Raw genomic sequence first — 23,892 nt, 5'->3', positions numbered from 1 at the left:
TCTAAATAGTCTCAATCTCTCTTCTCTCTCAGTCAAACTCTTATTTTGTTAAGGGACTATGGGAACAGAGACTGGCAGAAGCAGGATCATGCAGTAGCCATGAATGTATGGGGACACACCACACATTAGTTCCAAAAAAAGCAAGTATGATTTAATTTCTGCTCTTTTATAAAATCTACCCATGATACAGTAATTGAAAGTCTTTCAGAACAGCACCAGCAAACACACCAAGGCTGTGCCCTAGAAGGGCATACTTCCAAGCAATTTTACATCTTAGAAAGAAGTGCAATTTAACTCTCTCGGCTCTGGATCCTTTTCTAAGCTGTGGCTTCCCCTCACTCACTTGGTCCTCTCCCTCCTCCCTCCCAGCGCCCCAAAACTATTCTCAAATAAAAAATATCCTGCTATCACACAATTAACTTCGAATAAAAACATAACATGGAGTATATTACTAGGGAATACAGAGAAACCATCAAACTGCCACTAAAATGTTTTCTTTTACCAAAAGGATGGTTCAAACAAATGTAAATTAGTATCTAGGATTTTCATTACTTCAGCTAAGCAGAATAAATGTGCTGGGTCAAGCCAATAAGTGAAACTAATCACACTGCACAGAGCTGTAGTCTTCTGAGAAGCTGCATTCCGAAGTCTTTCTAAAAACGTTGTATCTACAGAGTCCATTCCAACTTCCCAAATGAAGGAGAGAATCCAAAGTACAGTTAGTTAATTAGAGCCAACGACATGGGAAATGCAAGATAATTAAATTCTTCTCCTAAAAGATTTATTTCTGAGTATCAGTTTGGGGAGACGGGGGGAGCAAGTGACAAATTCATCTCACCCCACAAAACCTAACTCACCTTCGTGAGACTCTTCTCAGGAATCAAGCAATCACATTGCTGTGTAGTTTACTAAGAAACATTACTGATTACTGCAATATTACACAACGATGCCACTCACATATAATTTTAAAATTTTTGGTTCTTGATATAAGCAGATGTTGTCTGCACAAACAGAAGATGTGCATTTAATCCATGACGCAAGTGCAGTGGAAAAGAATAAAACCAAGTTTGATCGGAAAGAAAAAACAAACAAGACTTTTTAAAAATAAGGAAAATCAGCCACGAGAGGAAACACAATTTGAAGGTAAGGGTTCTTGCTCAAAAACAGCACTATCAGGGTTTCTGTGTTTAAAATGTTAAATTGTTGCCTAAGATTAGAAAAATCTACTTGAACAGATGACCCTGGAAAGATTGTTCAGGTGAAGAACTCGAGTTTTTGATTAACTAGATCTGAAAAATCGCCAGTTCTTTAAGTTAAGCAAGCCCACATGTTGTTCTTCTCTTCAAAGACAAATAAACCCACCCAGAAGCAGAGACCTGACTGACATCTATTGGAAGATCATGGTGGAGACTACACACGGGCACCATGGCTCTTGAAATGGATATTGCTACTAACAAAGAACAAACTAGGGGCCTGAATTAGAATATCCACCCAGAATCTTATACAGCTGAGCAGACTGCTGAAAGGCAAGTTTGGACATTATATTTGAGCACTGAATTTCAACATCTGAGTTCTCCAACAAGCCATTATTGTCTTTATGGAGAAGTGCAGAGACTTTTGGAGAGTATCATACGTAAAGACTTGTTGCTACAAGCCATATGCAAGCATCCCCTCAAATGACAGTATTGCCCTTTCCTACTTCCTCCTCTGCCATTGTTTCCTTAAGAATCCTGATAACCATTACATGTAATCCTTATTACCATAATTGATTTTGTATCTTTAAAAGACAAGCAGGACAGAATCAGTCATGTTGCAGCTCCACAGAAGAATGAGAAAATACTGCTTAGGGAAGGCCTTCTTTCCTTAGGATTCCTAGGAAATTTTCCTCTTTATACTGAAATGAACAGAAGAAAATAACACAGTTTTCCATAATTAAAAACATGTATATAGAAAAAAAGATACATTCACCATTGTACTTTTTTTCACCCTCAAGCTGTCCTTTCTGCTGAGGAAGCCAGAAAAGCAAAGGCATTGAGAAACGTATCAGGCAAAAATACCCCCTTCTCAACTCCCAATTTAGCTTTCCGAGTAACTTGATACCGCAGATGAATTGTCAAACTTGCACCCGTGCTTTATTAGAGATAAGGGGAGTGCCTACTGCCTGCATTTATAGTATATCTGGTTCACGAGCAGCAGGAGCAAGTTCAGCCATCACAACTGTTCAGCTTGTGCTGCTCTGATGCGTCACTTCAGCAGGGGAGGCTTCCGTAACAATTACGCAGAGCCATTCACAGCTGAAGAAACCCCTAAATTTTGCCAAGTGCAGTAGTTAGTGTTTTATCCTTGCTACTGTACCTCACCAGCCAGTACACCACACACATTATCAACAGAATCCATCTCTATGCTGACAGCATGGGGGTGGAGGGGGTCTATCCTCCCACAAATATCCCATAGGATCTTTCTTGCGCTAACTCATCCACTTTTACTGAGGATGAGCATGTAAATATCCTGTCTCACAACACGAGATTAAATTTTTAGAGAAAGAATTTAAAAATAAAACACCATCAATTTATGTGGTTGTTTTACAACAGCTTCATTAAAGAGACTGATACAAAGGAAAAGAAAGCAGAAGCACTGAGCAGAAGGAAGCAGACAGATAAAAAGCGGTTTGCTAGGGTCTGAAAAACCAATGACAAGAGATGCTCAAACGAAGCTTTATCGCAGGCTATGAAGAAAAAGGAAGAAAAAACAAGAGGAAAAAAAAAAGTATTTTCCTATGCAGGAAATTGATAGTTTATGCCATAGAAAACTGAAATTATGATAAAAAATATTCCTTTTGAAAGCTATCATAGGTAATGCAAGCTGAAGAATATGAACCTTAGGCAACTGGACAACACACAAATTTGTAAAGGTTTCTATCCCCCACACTACCAAAGAGAACTGTTAAAGACCATTTTAAGAATCATGGTGATATAAATCTGCTTCCATCCACTTATACGAGGCATCCTAAGTCAATCTACTCCAGCTGTGATCTGGACTGAGGTATTTTACACAACCTCAAATGCAGTTATTTAATAAATTTGCTACAGTTGCAAATATATGTTAAAAACACACCCAAGCATTCTACAGTTACATTTGTCACCACGGTGTACAATCCAAAGTTACGTTCAATATACCCATTAGCTCAGGGAAATACTGGGAGAGTCTGCTCCCAGGGCAGCTACTGCAGACAATGGTGTTATTTCAGATATAATCAAGTAAGCATTAGTAAAACTTGGAAAAAAAAAAAAAGTGCTCTGAGCACTTTATTTTTGATTACTCATGACTACAGAGCGAGACAATGGAAATTTTCAAGCACAATACTTAAATCTGTCCAATCATTATTTAACGATTATAGTTTTTCAAAATATGAATCCTTCAAATCTACAGCAATGCATCAATGAAAGACCACATCCTCTAAAATGCAAGAGGGTGTTTACTTCAACTTTTGGGGTTTGTTCTAACCCATTTCGAGTTAGAACAACAGACTGTTCCAGCAAAGGGACAGACACCGCAGCCGAAGGGCCATCTGCTGAGCTTCTCTCCAATGAATCCCACAGCAAAAGTCAAAGTGATGGAGCAACCCAGGCAACTGGGATACACACCATTAAGGAAGCGACAGAATGAAGGATGGAAAACTTTTGAGGGTAAGTGTAGACTAACATGATCACTGCATCACCGCATTTTTTTAAAATAAGAAAATCAGAAAGATGAAAGTATTTGCTATGAAGCCAGAAGACTACTACTGTCTGCACTGCAAACTGGGCTTCCCTCAAGGTTTGATTTGATTTTAAAACAAAACTGCAGTCATAGAGTAGATTTAAATGCTCTCCTTTATATCTGCATCTTTTAAGAAATCTTTTACTCATTTAAGAAAATAAAATTTTCTCCACCTCCACAGCAGAAGACTGTTTAGCCCAGCTAGCACCCATTGAGATTTCAGTGTCAGCTCATTTCAATGTCACCTTGTTAACTTGTTTCTAACGAAGGAATTCTAACACTCTTCAGTGTCTGATGCTCTATGCTGCATTCCTTCAAGTAAATTTTAATACTTTTGAATTAGTATTAAGAGAAGGCCATGCATACACTGCCTGTAAGTACGTGTAATTCAGTGTATCATTTCATAACCCAGCTGTCAACAGATACAACATTTTTATAATACATGTATTGTATGCGTGCCAGTATAAGATGAATAGTCCTGTAACTATAATCAATACCGTTCATTCAAACAACTGGCAGTAGCATTTCAGACAACTGGCAATTTCATCGGTTTCACTGGGCTGCCCAAAAATAAACAGCTTGAGAGGAATGAATGATCGCTGCAGTTATCTATAAATAATACTAATCTCAGTCATTTGTTTTAGGTGGCTCATCACTGGGCGCTGCAGAAGTCTCCTATCAGTGCAAGAGGCATAGCGGGCATCAAGAACTAAAAAGAAATGCTGAGGAATTATACGGTTGGTTTTTCATTCACACAGTTACTGTATTTACGTACAGGCTCCTCCGAAAGCACCAGGATCCCTCCAGGGTTACAGCAGTTCCAGCTCTGCAGGAAACACACATGAGCGCAAGGGTTTGTAACCAGCTCAAAAGTCAAACTGGATTCAGAGAACGCTCCAATCATCTGAGTAAACCTGCCTTGGCAATAACTAATGTCACTTCTGAGGAAACATGAACAAGTTTGGGATTTTCAACTACTTCATTGTGAAACTTGCCCACTCTCCAAGAGCTGTTGAGCGTGAAACGAACCTAACAGCTCAACGTGAACGAGAGCAACGCCGAGGCTGGTGGGTGCGAGGTGAACCCAGGCAGACAGGGAACAGAAGGTGCCATTCACAGGCCTGTTCGCCGTCTTGGGGAAGTGAAATAGCTGTTTTTTTTATAATTATGGTCTATCTCCTCCTATCTATCAAAGCAAGGCAAAAACAGAGAACAGAGCAAAAGGAATAAAGACAGCTAATTAAAGGGAAAAAAACACATCTCTGTGGAGTGCAGTTCCTAAGGAAAACTTCCAAAGCCCTGAAGTGAAAAAAGATCCGTTCGCTGTGGCTGAAGTGACTTTCCCTCCCCTGGCAGCCTTGCTGGGCTGTGGTCTAGCACAGAAACACTGCTGCTGCCCAACCTGGGAGCCTGCAGATCGGTGGGTCACTGGCCCTGCGGCTCTGAACACATCTCCTGCTCCTGCAGGAAAACCTCCTAACCGTTGGGAATTACTATTAGGTTTTCTACTCCATTTCACCAGTTAGGAATCACAAGATGCCTGGTGTGCGCTCCAGGGAAAACAGAGGAATGGTCAGCTCTCTCAAGGACCTGGAGGCTGGCACTCATCTGCTTCCAGGCAGGATTTGTGCTGCCATGAGACATCACTGCAGAGAGCTCAACAGACTACCGGACTGCAGCAATTTCTTTCTTGCAGATACCATGACCAGGAGCCAAAACCATCACCTCAGCTCCTCCACACGGAGTGTAATGCTCCAGAAAAACTGCAGAAATGCCCAAGCCCTCTGAACAGACTACTGAGCAGGCAGCAACAGCGTATGTGCATACATCCAGGTAACCAAACCACTGCTGGACCAAGTTTAAAAAGTCACATTGTTCGACCTGTAGCCATAAACGACCACTTTTCAGTCTTAAAGCCTGTTGCTCAAAAAAATTTCCATCCTAGCAATGAAAATAATCTTCAAGTTTTAATATTATCCAATTCACAAGCTTACTGCTAGTATAAAGCGAAGGACGATCAGCACACCCAGCCGCACCAAGCATTTCAGTGGGATGCTTCCAGCACAATGGCCAACAGCAAAAACATGAATGGCACCAACTTCTTCAGCAAGAGAATGCTTGCTTTCCAGTGGACAGGCAGAGCAAGCCCACAACCCAGCTGGTGCCTCTGCACCTCTGACAAATGAGACAGGCTGTACTATGGAAGTTGCCTTTGCAAACAGAAAGTCAGTGGCTGTTTTAAAATGAAAGTCTTCATTATACTGTTCAAGTAAAATTGTCTGCAGGACATTCATAGAGAAAAGCCAACTTTCAAGAATGGGTGAATTTATCAAGCTGCGGATCTTTACTGCTTTCATCATCCGTATTTTAAAGTTACTACGTTTTATTCTACACGGGCAATAAATCTCTACACACTTGAACTGTAATCATCACAGCACAACATGATACACTTCTCTCATAGATCTAACGATGGACTCGGTCACAAAAAAAAACCACCCCAAACAAACAGGGTAGGAGGATGGCTAAACTGGTAAAATACAAAGTCTCAGTTTCAGGTAAATGATTAGGTAGCAGTGTACACCGCTATTAACCTAAAGTCCATAATGAGAGCTTAAATGAACAGTTCTAAGTGGGCGCAGGCCTGTGTACCAGAGCCGCTCTCCTGCAGCTGGCACTAATTGACCCTTTTGCTGGCAGACTCAGCAGAGAAGGCAAGCGGCAGCGTCTGAACTGCAGGCCCTTCTCTCTCACGCAGAACAAAGTCACAGTCCTGATTATCCAGAAGGTTTGATCATAATGCTTTACACTTCTGTAGCACCTTTCATCCAGGAATGAGGCAGGCAGTTTAGCAAGGGAGAATCTTCAACTGCTATTGCCCTTCCCACGCCCATTCTGCAGAAGGAGGTCTCCCATCTTTGGAGCTTCCCGATACTTTCTGCAAGTGTACTCCACATACACCGAAATACGCAGCTGAATTTCTCACAAACTGAAATGATAGATTCATATTTCACACATAGCTTCACCCAGGCTCCTTGAAAACACAATTAATAATCGATTTTGATGAAGTTATTTCCAAGCAGATTTTAATCCCGTTACAGAGAATGTTGCAATAGACTGAATTCAACCCAGCATACACAAGAAATACACAGGGCTGATACAAGCATTTTTAGAGACCATGTAGTAGAAAGGAGGAATCATATTAATCCTGCTTGCAATTTTGCCAGAAAGACGCCATTTTTAAATTCATGTGAAGATCCTGATTAAGGCAGACTACTCCAGGGCAGCAGATTCTGGAATCAATTAACAAAACAATTCTTATTAACACAGGGACTCTCCAGACATTACTAAGGAAGCATAAAATCTTTTCAGAGAAGCCCACAAGGAAAATATACTTTAATATCAAAATGTATCCTCCAGCCTATGCAGAGATTGCCTCAACTCAAACCTCAAATGCATCTTATGTGAAACGGGCTAGCACTGCAGAACACTACAGTAACAATTTCAGACAGGAAGTGCAGATAATTTATCTGAATAAAGCTTCCAGGAGAATAAATGATTTATGTTGATAATGATCCAAGCGGGAACCTGACCAGGATGCAGGAGTTAGCAGCATCACTACCGACAACAGGTTCACTATTCATGAAAAATAACAGGGTGTTTCCACAGATGAAAACATGTTAAAATGTTAGCTTTATGCTTCAGCTAAAAGACCCTGTTTTGCCAGAGATCTGTTCTTGAATTACCTTTAAAGTGACTCGGAGAGGTGCCATGTTTTTCAGTCAGAACTACCACTACTCATGCAAGCACAGAAGAGACACAATGAGTTAAATTGCGCAGAAGAGTCTATGGTTTTTAACACCACACAGCCTCTATTCATACAAGAATTGCAAAATCCATAAACCGATACAGAGGGAAAGAGAAAAGTAGTGAAAGGTTCACAGCTAGAAAAATACATATGTGGGGGGAAAGGCAAAAAGGAAAAATTAAAATCTGAAAGTAGAGATAGTATTAAGTGACTCTGAAAAGCAAAGTCAGCACGTTCTACGGGAGACTATTTGATTTACACTATTTTGTTTCAACTGAAAAACGAAATCTTTCCTTGGAAGATTCTGCTCTACAGAGTCTATTACAGATACTTCTGAGATACCCAGCATCATTTATAAAGGGACACTTATTACTGCGGAACGTGAACGTTTTGTTAAATTTCCCGAAGTTCCAAGAGGAAATATGTGCAACGCTACACAAGGGGGTATTCAGTTAGTTGCTGAAGTCAAGAGCCTGGACAACCTGGGCAGTCCTGGAGGAGAGGTGCGCTACTGATTCAGATGCTCCAAGTCTCCCTCGAAGAACCCACTGGCTGTCCTGGACCCACATCCCACACTCATCCAGAGGCTTAACGCCAGGAACACCCCACAAGGGACCACTCTGTTTTTGCCCTTTACTGGTTTCACTCCTTCAAAGTCCTGCAGAGCTACTCCAAATGTACCCTGGTGTAACCGGGATCAGAGGAAGACTGCATTATATATCTTGACTGCCCGTATTTATCTAATGGGATACAAAGAGGCTCTTTTTCCTTTCTGTTCGGGCAGAGCAAGGAAGCACTAAAATATTTAGGTCCCAGTGGTCGTTGCAGATATGCACAACTACATATCACTGTTTAGAACTTCTTTTTGTGTTGTACAGCACAAAGCAATGGGCAGTAAAACACATCTGATGCATATGAATGCATGCCTTTGAAATGGGACATCATGGTTGTAGAAACCATCACTACTTAGACTGCGCTCTGCATGTAGTAAAGCTATACCGAGTCATGCTTTAAATTAGGCAACTTCTGCATCTGGAGCACCAAACTGGAGTAGTGAGAAACTTCATGAGGGTTAACTGGTCTCATTTTGATCAATTTTGGGCTTATCTCACTGCCTCTCTAGGTAATGAAGTAAGTTGCCTGTAGATGGTATGGAAAGTCATGCTATACGTACTTTAACTGACAAAAATTGTCTATCCATAAAATCCATCAAAAGCAGCTTCAACTATATACCCTGAAAAATGCAGACAGCTTCTTCCAAAACACACACACATTTTTTCACATCCATCATCTATATGTCATTATAAAAACTGGACAGAACAGGTGCTTTTCCATTGAAAAAGGCAGATTCATTGTCTGCAGAAACGTCTTGTGAACTCGGACAGGCTTAAAAAAACTGTTTCAGTCAAGAAAAAAAAAAAAATGTATGAAACCCAGAAATAACCATTTCTGAAACAAAACATTTGGCTTCAACTGAAACACAGTGAATTTTCTGAAACCTGAAAGTATTTTAAAAGCTTTTATTTTTAATTCTCTAATTTTCTGGTTGATCCCAGTCTAATCTTTAAAACCTTTTTGGAACCACATCTGAAATAAAAGATTAGCAAGTCACACAGCTCCCACCATTTCAAATCATATGTCTTTTCGAAGTCACGCAACATGATGTTCTGGGATGTACGATCCATTTCTGGGATGCACAGAACAGCAGTGAGATAATGGTTCTATGGAGGAACTCGGTCTGAGCTGGCTGAAGCATTCAATATAAATATATGAAAACTACCATTAGTCATGAGAATCAATCTGCTGACATGGCTAAAATAGGAAAGAGGATTAGCTGGCATAGGATAACCATGGACATTCTTTCTCCTTAGTGTTATATTTATCAAGAAGTCCTAAAGAAATAGATACAAAAAGCAATATTTTAAAAAGGAAATTCAAAGTAGGACACCAGATATTATGCTGACTGCTCGCTCATTCAGCATCTCCTTAGGTCGAATTCCTTTTGACATACTCACAATGGTAGTGAAGTCATGCTGGAGATGCTACTTGACCACTGCACAAACACTTTGGAGAAAAATGGTCCAGTACATTAAACTTGCTAGACAATTTAGAATCCCCCTAACAGTTTCGATTCAATTCAGGGTTAGAACCTGGGTCAGTCCTTTGCAAATCAATGAACACTAATTAGCTCTCATCTAACTGCTGGGAAAAAAGAATGCACATGAACTTGAGTTTTCTGACCATCAGACTTCATTAGAATCCAAACTTAGTGACACAAGTGGTAAAGGTTAAGAAGGCAAAACCCCTGTAATTGATAAAAACCAATGTCTTACCATGTTCTACTGCAGAGAAGGTATGGAAAATTCATCACCTGAAAAAACTTCTCAATTACCATTTCTCCCCAAGCCATCTCTTCCCCTGCAACTCCCCCTCAAAAAAAACCCACAAACGACGACAATGACAACTACCAAAAAGTTTTAAGGAATTTAGCATACACAACAGGCTACAAAGACCAATCAAGAAGTGTGTCATGATGCCGCAACCCTGTGATTCACAAGACCTCATCCATCTTCCCTGCGTGGGCTGCAGCACCTATCTTGGACTAAGATCTCCGAAATGGAAATCAGACAAAGAAATCACGGAAGGCACCAAACCCTGAAGCGCACTGCTGCACACCTCTTGGAAAAGCTGGCAGCTGTGAGATACTGATTACAGCACGTTCTACAGATGTTCTCACTGGTAGACACCAACAGGCAACACCACTTCTAGTAAAAACAGTTCCTTCTCCCACTACTCAAATATGCAGTCTGAGCATGGGTCAGGTAGGCAAGAATTGAGCACATGCTGTGCTGTAGAAATGTGGACCATACTTATAATAAAGATCTAGGGTGTGTAGGAGACAAAGAACTTTCCCATATTAAACTTGCTTTCTTTCCAACAGCTTTGCTTATTTCAGGTAAATAGCTGAAAATTTCTCCTTTGTCAAATGATAGCTTGGCTTGCTGTACGGCTGTGACACAGGTTCTCCTGGGTCCATCAGTGGGAATGTACATCATCTTCTAGCAAGGACAGGAAGTTAGTAAGTGCTAATCTCAATTTATTTTTCAGATGCATGAAGACGAGGCTGTTTTTTGGGGGGGTTCTTTTTTATCTTTTTTTTTTTTTTTAAAGGCAGGAAGTGCAAGTAACAATCATTAAAATGAGAAAGGCATTGCTGGCTCTCTACATTCTTCCCTGCGAACAGCCCTGCAATACCTGTCTGATACAGGTAAACTGTATTGCCCTTAGAGACAGCAAAACCGTGTGACCAAAAGTACAACTTGACTTACTCCAAATCATGCTAAGTGCCATTAGAAGACTCCACAATTTTCCAGGTTCAGTCCCTTTACCACATGGGCTGGGCCCAAATGCTTGACGTTTGCATATGATAAAACTGCTGATGGGGAAATCAGCAAGGACCATTACACACATCAGCCCAGGAGAAAGAGGTGTGAAATTAATGAAGTATATGTGAAATAAAGTAAGTATGCATGAACTACATACCATCAGAGAGCGGATATACCTTTCTCAGACACCTCCGTATAATTTCAAAGACAGTTCTTGTATCAAAAATGTCTCAGGACAGTAAAGTCACCATGCAACCCAATTTTTTTTTTAAAATTCTTCATCAGAATTTCAACCATCACATTTGAATAAACTCCAACAAATCCAAGCCCAACACAAGGGCAGGACCAAGCATCCAAATGCAATGACCTAACTTACAAGTGGTTTGAAAGCGAACAAAACCGTAAATCATGTCTGAAAAAAACCCACAAAACTTTCACATATCTGAAGTGTCCAAACACTCTAGCAAAATAATTACATACAAGTGACCAGATAGGTCGCTCCATTCCAGCAGAAGAGTGCTTACCTGGGCTATTATCCAATTCTAGGAAAGCAATTCACCCTTTTTACAAGCGCCTGGGCAAGTTAGCCGCAGCGCAGTCTCCCAGGAGGTTGATCCTCACGCGTAAGGGCTTCCGTGCCTCCTGTGCAGTGCATGTGCGAGGGCTGCACACTGCCACTAGCTATTTTAGCAGCAGTTAAGATGATAAAACAGACCCAGTGCCTCAGACACCACAAGGAGGATACACAGGAATGACTGCTAGGTGGATACACTGACAGAACTCCTTCCTACATTCATTCTCCCTCTTTACACAGAAACCTTACTACCTGTTTCTTTCTTGCTCTGTGGATATATGATAGTTTCACCCCTAATCATTACATCTTGGTGAGATCAACTAGAAAGGCAGGCACTGCCTTTGAATGCTTCACATATAACTACGTGCTGATCAATGAACTCCGCATTTCTGGTGCCATAGAAGTATCTCCAAACTCCCTGGTACAGTCAGGGCAGAGTACATACTGCGAAGCTGTGTGATAGCTGTTAGTGTCCACACTGCGATGACTAAAAACAGCAGAACATGAGTGTCTACTTTGGAATCTTCATCAGATGACTGCACATGAAAAACTCTATGATGACTTCAAGTTTGAGCTTCCTAGGGCATATGACATTCTGAAGATCAACAATAGTATAAAGCAGGTGACATAAAGGAGGCAAGCATGCTTTTGGCTCTGCTGGGAAATGTTTAACACATACACATTTAGAAGAAAAAGAATCCCCATGGGTGAAATCTGGAAATTGTTTCACTGCAGTGATCATCACACAGTTCCACAAAAACTGGTTTGATCTAGATCAATAACTGCTATATTTCTATTTTTAGATTGCCACATTGTTCCAGTGGAGGTATAAGCCCTTGTATAGCAAACCTCACAGCAATGGGTACGGAGATTCCAAGCTGCCTTACAAGCTCCCTTAGAAAGCGGGGCATGGCCTTCCAGTGATCTATACTTCACAGCACGGAAAGTACTGACATTAGGCTGTACCTTCACTACCAAAAATGAAATCAACATAAACATCTTTCTCACAATAAATGAACACAAGTTTTCAGTTATGTGGTTTGGCTTGGTTTGAAACTGGACTATGAAACCAAACTGTTGCTGCTTTAAAAATAACATATTCTAAATAAATAGAACTAAACTAGCATAACTAAATCAAAATTAGCATTCCAAAATGGGTAATGACAAAACATGTACTTAAATGCAAAAATGTTAAATCGCTGGATTGCGACAATAAAGAATCATTAAAGATACATCAGCTCCCTCATTTCACACCTTCTTGCATAACGGTCCCACACTTGCAGCAGGACAGCCTCCCACCTCCCAGACACTGAACACAGCAAACCCAGAGGAAAGAAACCCACTGTTTTCTGTGACTCTTGGACAAGCTCCCAAGTCAGCCTTCAACAAAACTGTGGGGTTTTGTTGCTGTTAAAAGCTACTGTCACATGCTTGTTTCCCATCATAGCATCTCCATTTCCTCCTAGAGATAAACTACAGCTGTCACACATTTTATTGGAATGTGTAGTTAATCAGTAGCTCTCCAACCCATGCCAACAGCCTCATGGGTCCTCCAGGCCCAGTGCTATACAGGAAAGGCGAACAATTTAATTTCTGCATCTGCATAAAATCTTTCCAAAAATGAACAAGTAAATGGCGCTCTTCATTGTGCTTTACTTGTCGTTCATTTGGTGAATTCAGAGTTTTTCAAAACAGCGTCCGTTCACATCAGATTTTTTTTTCATCTCTACAGTGTGACTTAAATGGAATCCTAACATCTAAACAGTATGTAAATGTCATGCATGCAGCAGAGGACAGAAAGGAGAGCCAGCTTATTTTAAAATTAATTTAAGAAATAATAAAACATACTTGAAAGCAGTATGGTTCCCTCTGCTAACACTGAGATCATTCAGCTTAATGATAAATCATCTGCTCTGCCACAAACTGGAAACAAACTTTAGTTGGAACACACCTTTCGATCCAGCCCGACACTGCAAAAGCTCTGACCCCTAAACTAAAGCTAGCTGATTGTCACACAGCAGTAACATACAACACTTGAGCATGTTTCGCAGCATAAAAGCCATTTTCAGGGACCTGTAATAAGTAGAGTTGTGCAGACAGCACATTTCCAGGTGTTTCACCACAGAACGCTGGGAGAAACCACAGTGCATTCCTTATCGGGAGCGTGAGGCATCTGCCCTGTGGTCTCTACTCACGCAAAACCACCAGTACACAGCCCAAACCTGGCAAGGCTTCCAGCAAGACATGCTTATGCTTTTGGCAGAACGGAGCTGACCACTTTCAGCATCAGTGTCCTTTGCCAGCTGGCCAAAGAGTACACAGATGCAAGGGAAGCAAATTATCTGCCCACTGGCAAAAAGAAATGCTGACCAGCACCTAAGCAAAAAGCTTGTGTGTGTGTATGTGTGCACGTGTGCAAGTGACTATACACGTGAGCATATATATATATATATATATATATGAACCTGTGCTTTGGAAAAGGCAGTAATACAGTTACACTGGAAAAACTGTCTGTTACTAGCCCTCTGGTATCATTTTCTGCAACGTTCTCACAACAACAAACAGGCACTTCTTCCATTAAGATCTTCCAAGTTGAATTTGAAAGATTAAACACAAGGACTGCAAGGATGCGAAAGAAAAATTTTCAAAGAAAGTCTGAAATCAGACTCCTTCAAGCAAGTGTCCATACAACCACTCACAGGATTCTAGCAACTTAAGGTAAGCACGTCATTGTACCTTCCCTCTTTTTTTGGTCTCTTAAAGAACGAGTGCCTGTGGAGAAAACACTACACGTCAACACTTGGTAAAAATATAAAAAGCCTTCTGGGTTCAGAAGATGTATGAGAAATGACTCAGAAAAATTAATGGGACAAGAATTAGCAGACGATATGTTAGGCTTACTGAGAGAGGGAATCTTCCTGTAGATTAATTAGATTCTGCAATCACAGCCCCTTTTCACCCGTACACATCCCACCACTATCATTACATGATCAACAGATTTTAATGAAAACTAATGCTTTCTTTTAAGAAATTCCACGGGTACTACGTTCAAGGTTGAGTTTACTTTTCTAAATATTTTTTGAAAATTGTACGTAACGTGAGTGCACATTTGTTGGCTGTAAAGGTGTACAACAGCGACTTTTTGCAATGACAGTGCAGAGAGGGAATATGAGATCTGTGTGCTAATGAGCTGACACTGCAGAGGCTAGAGCAGTGTTAGTATAGTGCACTACAAGTGCAGAGCAGAAAGACATACACGGGTTGTTTCTAGGGAATACGATCTACAGAACTGTACGCATAATTCAACATTAATACTAACATCCTTCATCAGAGGTTATAAGAAAAGCATGAAAGACACTTCAGTGATGAATTTATACACTTAAGTTGTTCTATCCATATTATTCTGAAAAAGCCAGCTCATTCCCTGTATGAGCACTTTTGAAGAAAACATAACATCCATATTTTACTTGATTTTATTCACTCACAGGTCAAGATAACTTTCTTCCTTTCTGTTTTTTCTGATGGCAAAAAACTGCATATTTTAAAAGACGCAATAAATCCCCCCAGAGACAACTGATAAACTTCAATTCACCTTTAAATACACTGAGTATTTTCATCTCTGTTTGCATTCGCTCTCCGTTAAGACATCACACAGCTAAATAAATAGGTAGGCAGACAAATACAGAGCAGATTAATACTGTAGGCATGTGCGCATATTAAATATACAGAGAGGGGCTCGGTGCTAGCAGTGAAGCAGGGAATACATGTACATGAATCAGATTACACACCATTTAACTGAAAAAGGAAGGAGAGGGAGGGGCTTAGGGCAGGAACTGTCTTTTGCTTCTGAACAAGTTTGTTCCCATGTTGTGATACTGCCAAATCAGCCCTACCAGACGTGGGCTTTTTATCTCTGGCTCATGAGGATACTTGGGAAGCAATTTGTTTCTCCTGCCTCTGGAATGCACCAGATTGCACCAAGCAGGATGTGCAGCTGTACTGCAAGAACATAAAGCCTTCCTGAGCAGAGCCCCCCCCAGTTCCTACACACATGAACACTTACTACAGCCACTACTGTATAAATCAACAGAGAATGAAAAATACTGTTTTATGGATGCTGACTAGTACAGGCACTAGGCTCAAGCTACACATGCTACTTTCTCTGATTTTCCTCCAGTTGCTTTCCCTATCCCACCACAAAGTCAGTCACAGTTTCCCTCTCCAGTGAAGGCAGTCAGAGTCACTGCAGGCTTCTCTCCTGTGGATCCCCGCCAACTGCAAATATTGATCAAACGGCTCTGTGACAGCACTGGAGACAATTTATGCTTATCTCCAAGAGAAGTAAAAATATTGTGGAAAGAATTCCTTTCTGGATACTGCAGCACCCTGAAATTATCTGCTACTCCCCTGGAAGCGAGGATGTGATTCAGGGTACTTAGGCCAGGATGTTTTTACATATTCGCCAGGTAGCGTGAGGAGCTATTAGTTCATCCTCATGCATCGGTATGTATGAGCATTCTGACTTTCAAAGGTAATCGCTTTCAGATACAAAAAGAGCAACTGTTCTTTTGTTTGGTTTTTTTTTGAGCTACTGAGACCTACATGACTGGTGATTTGGACTCACCACATTCTTTTCCTATCAACTGTATTACCAGATGGTTGATATAGCTATGGACAAGGTCACCTTTTCATTTTCTTTCTTCTGTTTCTTTTTTCACATCTTCTATTTGTAAATAGGTTACTGTAGTTTGGTATTCTCTGGTCTACGGTTTCTCCAGAGATTTAAGTTTTCCCAATTTTACGACACTGGTAAGATGTGTGTTGGAACATGCAGCCCTATACTGCAGAAAACCATCTTATCTTACTCGAATCGCCACAGCTTTCACTAAGCAATGACAAAAATCATTAGATGTCAGAAGATGAGAAGCACACTGACTAAATAATACATTGCCTGCCTCTGGACTAGTGTGTGGTTCACTTTCTTGGTGGGATCTGTAAAGAACTGCTGATGGAATTTAAAAAAAACAATTAATAATTAATCACCCAAGCAGTTTAATGTATTTAGTTTAAATCCATATAATTGATATTTAGGGAACTATGTTTGAGATGCAGCCTCTTGAAGGGATTACACTGATTAAGGATTAATAGTCTGATGTTTGTTGTAAGAGCTGTTGAGGCTGGATAGGATTAGTAAAATAAGATGCAAAGTACAGACACGCTTTCATTCACCATTTTTTTCCACTTTACCAAGTATTTTTATTGGATATCATATAATTAACCCCCCTGCAAAAGTTTTAAAGGTCCTAATTCAAAGCCCTGTAAAAAGTGTAATGCTGCACTAGCAAGAAGCAGTCACATGGGGGATATGTTAGAATATCAATCCAAAATTTGTCCAGGTATTTCCTTATTGTATGTTTTCTAACCATCAACTTTTTCAGAAAATACCTGAAACCCTAGAAGAAAAAAATATCTGCTTGTCCAGCCTTCCAATGACACAGTATGGGACAGGATTATAAGAACTATCCTATCCCAAACAAACAAAAAATTAAAGAAATAAGATAGTCAAAACATGAAATTGTTTTAAAGCAAGAGATACTAGTTTTCTGTACTCCAGTACTTCATTATTTTAGTACAATGCTTCCTCTTTGAACACTTCATACTGTGAGTACATGACCAGGAATCCTGCTCACAACACAAAAGTTAGCACGTTGCATTCAGAGGTCCTTTAGATCACGTACAGACATATTCCTGTCTACTGCAAAGTGCATGCAACTACCTCGCAAGAAGACTCCATTCATTTTCAAAGGTTTACAATAAAAACTGCATAAAACTGAATTTGGACACATCAGTAAAACAAATATTCAGGGACTACTATTGGTAAAGGAACACTTTTTAAAATGCGGAACATGCACCAGTCTTTCAGAAAGAGATTTCGCATTTTAACACCACATTAACACCACTCAAAGTTCTATTTTGCCGCTTCTGTTAATAAAGGTTCAAATTATATGTACGTGCTGCTTGTGCAGAGCTATTTCTAATAACGCTCAGCGTTCTGATTCCATTTTCTCTCCCCTCAGCTCTAATGGTATTTGTCAGTTTACAGCCTCTCCAGCTTTTAACAGGACTTTCAGTATAAGAAAACAACCCAGTATTTCAGGGCAGAGGAGGCAAGTAAGCCCCTCTAGCTTGGCCCCCTCAAGGTCACTCGTAAACAGCTGTTTCTGGTTTATTCCTACATGGTACTATTTGCTAATTATGCTGCTTCACACGGTTAGGTTGTAGGCTCAACAGCAAAGGGATGTTACTTCAGCGGCCATCCACTGACCACAGCTACACAGCACTGCTATATAAATAACAGGGCTGTTTTTCTGGAAAACAAAACTAACAGGGTGAAAAGAAGTGGCGAGAGAAGTTTCCCTGAGGTATTATTCAACCATATAATGCTGCAAATCTACTGAGCCTCATGTCACTACACACATTTGTTGCACTATATTGTATGAACAAGAACTCCAGGCTACCCAAAAGAAATCGAATGTAAGGATAGACAGCAAAGAAATATTTTTCGAAAAAGCATGTATTTACTTACAAGCATTTGTCACTGAAAAACTGTTGGAAGAGTCCAAGTGATCTACGTGATAGTTCAAATGGAAGGGCTTTTCCGTGGTGTTTTGGTTTGTGTTGTATAACTGCACAGCAAATCGAAACGCGCTGTGCTCCTGAACAGTGTTCCTCATGAAAAGTCCACCTAGGATGGAGGGGAGGAAAAAAAAAAAGGGAAAAGGCATTTCAGAACGAATTTTGAGGAGAAACAGCGGCAGTAAGTCACATCTGCATACCGCACACCTCAGGAATGAACGAAGCGGAGCAGGCTGAGCCCGGCACGCAGCTGTGACAGAGCGCTCGCACTGAGGACACGCTCCGAGTCCCACCGCGGGCTTCTGAAGCCCCGCACCACGTCCAGCTGCCCCTGAGCGGCCGGGAGGCACAGGGAGCTGCAGGTGCCCCCTGAAAGCCAGGCCACCCGTACGTGCATGCCCACACGCCGATTTAAAAGTCCATCTCGGGCAACCGGAGCTCCCGAATCCTCTGCGGACTGCCCGAACCGCGTCTCGGCGGAGTCACCCGCCGAGGAGGCGGGCGGCGCGGCGAACGTGCGGTCCGAGCTGTCTGGCGGAGGGCAGCTGCTCCGAGCGAAAGGCGGGGGAAAAACCCCAAGTTTCCCTGGCCGCCCGCAGCCTCGCCCGCCCCGGGGCACGCCGTGACGGGTTCCCTCGCGTTATTCGCCCGGCGGGATGCGCTACCCCGCAGCACGGCTCCGCGTCAGCGCCGACCAGATCCTCCCGCCGCGCCTGAGGGGAGCGGAGAGCACGGCAGCCCCGCTCCGCTCCCAGCCCCCCGCCGGCGCGGTCCCGGCTCCGCGCCCGCCTAGCTCGCAACGCCGGGCAGGGAGCCGGAGCGGGGCTGCCCCCCACAGCCCCCCTGCCCCCGGGCTCGCCCCCCGCTCCCCAGGTCCCCCTCGGCCGACGGGGGCAAGGAGCCGTCGCGCTGCCGCTTACCTATGCTGATGGTGTTGGGGAACCCCGCCAGAGCCTCCCCCAGCAGCCCCGCCAGCAGCAGCAGGAGGGTCCGGGGCGCGCTCTGCCCCATTTTCTTCAGCCCCTACAGTTCAGCCCCTAAAACGAAACCGGCGGCACAGGCATGGGCGCAACCGGAGACTCGGAGTAGTGTCAGCGGTGGTGGCGATGCTGGTGGAGGTAGCGGGGAGGACAGTCCCCCTCCCTTCTTCCCTTCTTCGTCTTTTTTTTTTTTTCCTCCTTCCCCAAATCCCTCTCCTCTCGTCTTCACCCCAGCCTAGGAGGGCTCATTGGCTGCGAGGTTGCCTTTCTCCCCCCCGTCTCCAGCAGCGCCCCCCCAGCGCAGGGACTTCCCCCAAAGATGGTGGGTAGCGGAGCCGGGGAGCCTGCTCCGCCCGGGCCGGGAGAGGGTTATCGATCAAACTTGGCGTGAGACGGGCTGGCGGCAGCCGCTCCGCTCGGCTCGGCCCGCCCAGCCCCGGCGTCTCCCGGCCGCGGCGGCAGCGCGGGGGGCTGCGGTCGGAGGGAGCTGGGCGGCCTCACGTGGGCCAGCCCCCGGGCTGCAGCTGGCCCCTTTAAAGCCGCATCGCCTCGGTGCGTGCGTGTGTGCCAGCGCGGGTGCGAGCGCGGTGCGTGCGCCCGACTGCGGGCAGGGGCGGGGCGGAGAGCCGAGCCCAGCCCAGCCCAGCCCCGCCGGGAGAGGCGGGCGGGCTGAGGGGGACGCGGCCGGGGTCCTGCCCGCGCCCGGCGGCGGGGAAGGCGGGCGGTGCAGCCGCCTCAGGGCCGGGGGGCGGGCGGGCGGGAGAGGCGCCTCAGGGCCGGGAGCGAGAGGCCCCGGGAGTGCCGGGGCAGAAGGAGGACGGCGGCTGGAGGCGAGGGCCCGCCCGAGGGGAGAGGGGAGGTGGGCGCTGCTGGAGGGAGGGCTGGAAGAGGCCACGGGGCAGCCAGCCAGGAGCGCGGAGGGGCGATGCGCTTTGCCCCAGGGGCTGCCTGCCCTGCGCCCGGGTTCTCCCCGTCCCTCCTCCGGTGCGAACGCCCGAGGGGGGAGGCCCCCGCATCCATCGGCCCGCAATAGCACGAAGTGAAGAAAGACAAGGACGAGTTTATCCCACGCAGGGGAATATTCGGTCCTTCCTAAGCTCCTCTAAAGGAAGGAAATCCAACAAAGTCTCCCTGTTTCATCCCTTATGCTGGAGAAAGGCAGGGAGCGTCTCTGTGAGGTGCTGCATTGCCCCAGCACGGAGCACAAAGTGTGGCCGACCCAATGGCGGCCCGGAGCGGGCAGGTGGGTGTTGGACATCCCCGTACCTCTCTGCTGCCCAGCTCTTGGAGCCGCGGCCTTGGTGCACCCCTGGCCTTGCACACCCCTGGGGAGCCACTGTGCTGCTGCTGGAAGCTTGGTTGTGTGAGGGTGTGATCTTCCAGCCGTTCCTTGACACCTCGCTCTGTGGATCCTGCAGCTCTTTTCTCTTTTTGCTGCTTTGAGGCTGACAAAACCGTACAAAATGGAGACAGGAAAGAGATACTAGGTCACCTAGTCCATCTGATAGGCCCAGGGAAGATTGTTCTGCACTTCATGTTTCCTTTTCCTCTGATTTCAGCAGATTGCTTTCACTTGGTCGTACTTTTTTTTTTTTTTTTTTTTTTATTCTCATTCTCAAACCCTGTTGTTCTTTGGGTCTATGTTCAGTTGAGTTAGGGATAATATCAAAAGCAGTTGACTTTGCATTTGCAAAATAATCAACCGGTGCCCCTGGCTGTAGCTTCAGATAAGCACTTGAGACATAAGACAGTGGCAGATAACTGCACATATGCTAACGAATAACATCAGAGATTCAAACCACTACTCTTTAAGGAAACTAAAGGCACAGGTGAAAAACAGGCATGACACTCATGACGTATGCCTTTAGCAGCATATATGCAACTCCTGCGTACTCCTAGGTGCACGCGTTGGTTGCTACATGTTGTGTGTTCCTTTGTGAGAATCATGCCCAGAAGGTGGAGTCTATTCCAGTTCAGGCAGGGGTAGGGATCAGGCTGCAGGGTGCCTGGTAATGTTGCCTGTTTAGATTGAGGGGGCAGTTGTCACTTTATCCCTCTATTTAAAGAAATGGTTATCTGTAGCGATAGGTGGGGTATAAAGTCCATCTTTATAGCACTCTTCAAGCTCAAAGCACTCTACAAATACTATTTATGAATTCCTGTAAACGTCCCCATGAAACATGATTGTATTCTTCTCTTGCAGATGTAAAAACTTAAAAATCAAGGAAAACAACTGGCCCAGCTCACCCGGGGCAGGAAGTTTCAGACCCAGAGTTAAGATCATGAGCAACAGCCTGGCTTCACTGTAGAGCACTGTCCTTTGGTAAGCACAGCAAATCTGAAAGCTACAGACAGGTACATAAAGTTTAGACATTTAAAATAGTTGTGAAAAGCATGTTCCTATAGGCAAATAATTTCTGGTTGCAAACTACTACTTACTTCCAGCCTGTTTCTAACACATTCTCCACAAAGTCCTTCTGTCCGTTTTTTTGTGCCCTTTCCTGGTGGCGCTACTTTCTTCCTGTTCACTTGCTCTCACAAAGTTCAGCTCTCCATCCCTGCAGCTCTATATTCCAGGCTGACTACCACCTGCCACACTGACAGCTGATGATGTACTGAAAAAATTATGGAAGATATTATGTTTAACATTATAGATGTTAGGAAAAAGAAGATATAAAATAGCCATGAATGAAGGTGGCATGTGTCAGAATCTCATTTTTATACACAGCCGGTAGGGTGGGTACCTCATCTCAAATAAAATGGTGCTTCACAGCCTCATCTCAAAAAGGACAGTCTTGTTATAATCCAAAACACATCTGTGCTAAGAGACAAATAAATTTTCATTATCACTCACATTTTTCCTCCTGAAGCCCCTAACACGTTGTTGTTGTTATTGTTAGCATTTTCAATATGCGCTTTGCTTTTTGCTTAGACAATTAGTTTCATGGTACTATTTGCAGATACAAATGGTAGAGCAGCCATCCTGTACAGATTTTGGAGAAACCCAAAGAGACCACATCACAGTTTTATCTCTCTTACGGCGAACCCATTGTGTCCTGGGACAAAATGGTAGGTGATGAGTTGGCTTTATGTGGATATTAATGCCATGCAAACAGTTTATATACTTTGCTAGGGATGCTCAGTGACTCAAGTTAATGAGTTCCATGGTAACCGAGGTCATACCAGATGCTTTCCCAAACCTGCCTTAACTAAATACAACCAAGATTTTGCAGGATGATCTGAGCTTCATGTTTAGATGATTTATAGTGTTCTAGGGCACTAGGGGATTCTGAGTACTATGTACCTGCGCAGGAGGAGGGAATGATTTATAATTAGCTAATGTGTTCTCATTGTAATGTCTAATAGTGGATTAGAAAAATACTATGGAATTTGGGACTCGGCGTTCTCACTGAGCTTTCTGATGTTACTAGGCTAAATCCACAGTGTCAGCATAAAGTCATGGCAAAACCTACACCAGGATTCTGTGGCTCAGTCTTCACCCTAACTGCACTAGGCTGACTTTATGACTTTTGTCATTCCTATTTCTAATTGCGAGAGAGAAGCTCAGGCAGTGAGTTTCTAAAAATCTTCTCCCAATACCAACCAAATCAGGTTATAATTGCAAATAAATGTATTACCAATTGTGTCTTACAGCCTTTTTTTTGTTTTAAACTTGTTATTTCTTCATAAAAACAAAGGAGACACAATTAACTGAATTTTGTGTTAATGTCAGCATTTTGATTAGCTAAATTGATTAATTCTACACTAGACTGTTAACAGTGATAGTGGGGAGAGACAGAAGCAGAGATGAAAAGGGATTCAGGGAGAAGATGAAACTACAGATAGGAGTAGTCAAGGGGAAAGTACAGTGTCAAAAGAGGGAAAATGAATACAGACATTACAGCTTCATGAATTTTGGAAAACAGGTCAAAAGGACATCTGATTAAGATTTGATTATATTATGAATGGACATAGAACAAACTATTGAAGCTCTCCTGTTTACCTTTCATTACCATGCAATACAGAGACATAAAACGAAATTAAAAGGCAGCAGATGAGAGACAGTTTAACAGAAATATTCTGCTACGCAGTTTATAGCTAATCTATAAAGCTGTCTTCTACGCAGTATTCTTGGAAAAAGTAATTGTTTTTAGAAGTGTCAAATTTTATGTGAATTAGCAGAGTAAATGCATTAGACTAACTAGTAAAAAGCTGTTGGGATTAATATTCAGAATGCATGGCAAAAAGTAGCTCCAGGATGCTTCAAGAAAGACTTATTCTTCTTATGCACAATGAGAGTGTGCAGTACATCTCACATTCTCTGAAAGTGTTTGTACTGGTCAGCATTAGAGACAGGATAGGAGACTACCTGAAGCATTAATTTGTTGTTATTTATTTTTTGTAAGAACAGTTAACAGGTGAAATCCTGGAACGACAGAAATGTATGGTAGGTTTATTACCCCTGTCATCGGAGCTAGGACTTTACCCAATACATCCTGGCAGAATAATGTGGTCTGGCACACAGGAGTATGTCCTAGTACATGGAAGGATGATCAAGATTTGTATAGGAACAGGGTCAGAGAGGAAACTTGTTGATAAATAAAAGTCGTTACTCCATTACTGGAGTCTAATTCAACTTCAGGTAGCAGAAGCAAATTCATGAAGCAACTTTTATCAGAACTGAACGTGGACGGTTACAGTAATAACATATATATATTACAATTGCACAACTAAGACACAAATGTGGAAACA

General features: G+C 43.0%; 1 protein-coding gene and 1 long non-coding RNA gene across 4 annotated transcripts in view; both read right to left on the bottom strand.

Moving 5' to 3' along the window:
- GRIA3 (glutamate ionotropic receptor AMPA type subunit 3) overlaps positions 1-19,712 on the bottom strand; it is a 155,824-nt gene extending 136,112 nt beyond the window's left edge. For 2 of the 3 annotated variants that reach the window (XM_075435789.1, XM_075435788.1), the window contains exons 1-2: positions 19,081-19,710; positions 18,111-18,269 (exon numbers count right to left, since the gene is read on the bottom strand). In XM_075435789.1, coding sequence (XP_075291904.1) covers positions 18,111-18,269; positions 19,081-19,171 — 250 coding nt within the window. In that variant the 5' untranslated portion in view covers positions 19,172-19,710. Of the gene's footprint in view, positions 1-18,110; positions 18,270-19,080 lie in introns of all 3 variants that reach the window. The other variant, XM_075435790.1, reaches the window with a different exon arrangement.
- Positions 19,713-20,359: 647 nt separating this feature from the next.
- On the bottom strand, positions 20,360-21,751 carry LOC142363120 (uncharacterized). The gene is made up of 3 exons (XR_012765504.1): positions 21,580-21,751; positions 21,388-21,485; positions 20,360-20,585 (listed from the first exon to the last, which is right to left on the bottom strand). It is a non-coding gene; the product is annotated as an uncharacterized LOC142363120 (long non-coding RNA).
- Positions 21,752-23,892: the final 2,141 nt, after the last annotated feature.

The sequence above is a fragment of the Opisthocomus hoazin genome, chromosome 14, assembly GCF_030867145.1.
Source record: "Opisthocomus hoazin isolate bOpiHoa1 chromosome 14, bOpiHoa1.hap1, whole genome shotgun sequence".
In the NCBI taxonomy this organism is placed as follows: Eukaryota; Metazoa; Chordata; class Aves; order Opisthocomiformes; family Opisthocomidae; genus Opisthocomus; species Opisthocomus hoazin.
This window is presented reverse-complemented; position numbering and strand designations above follow the sequence as displayed.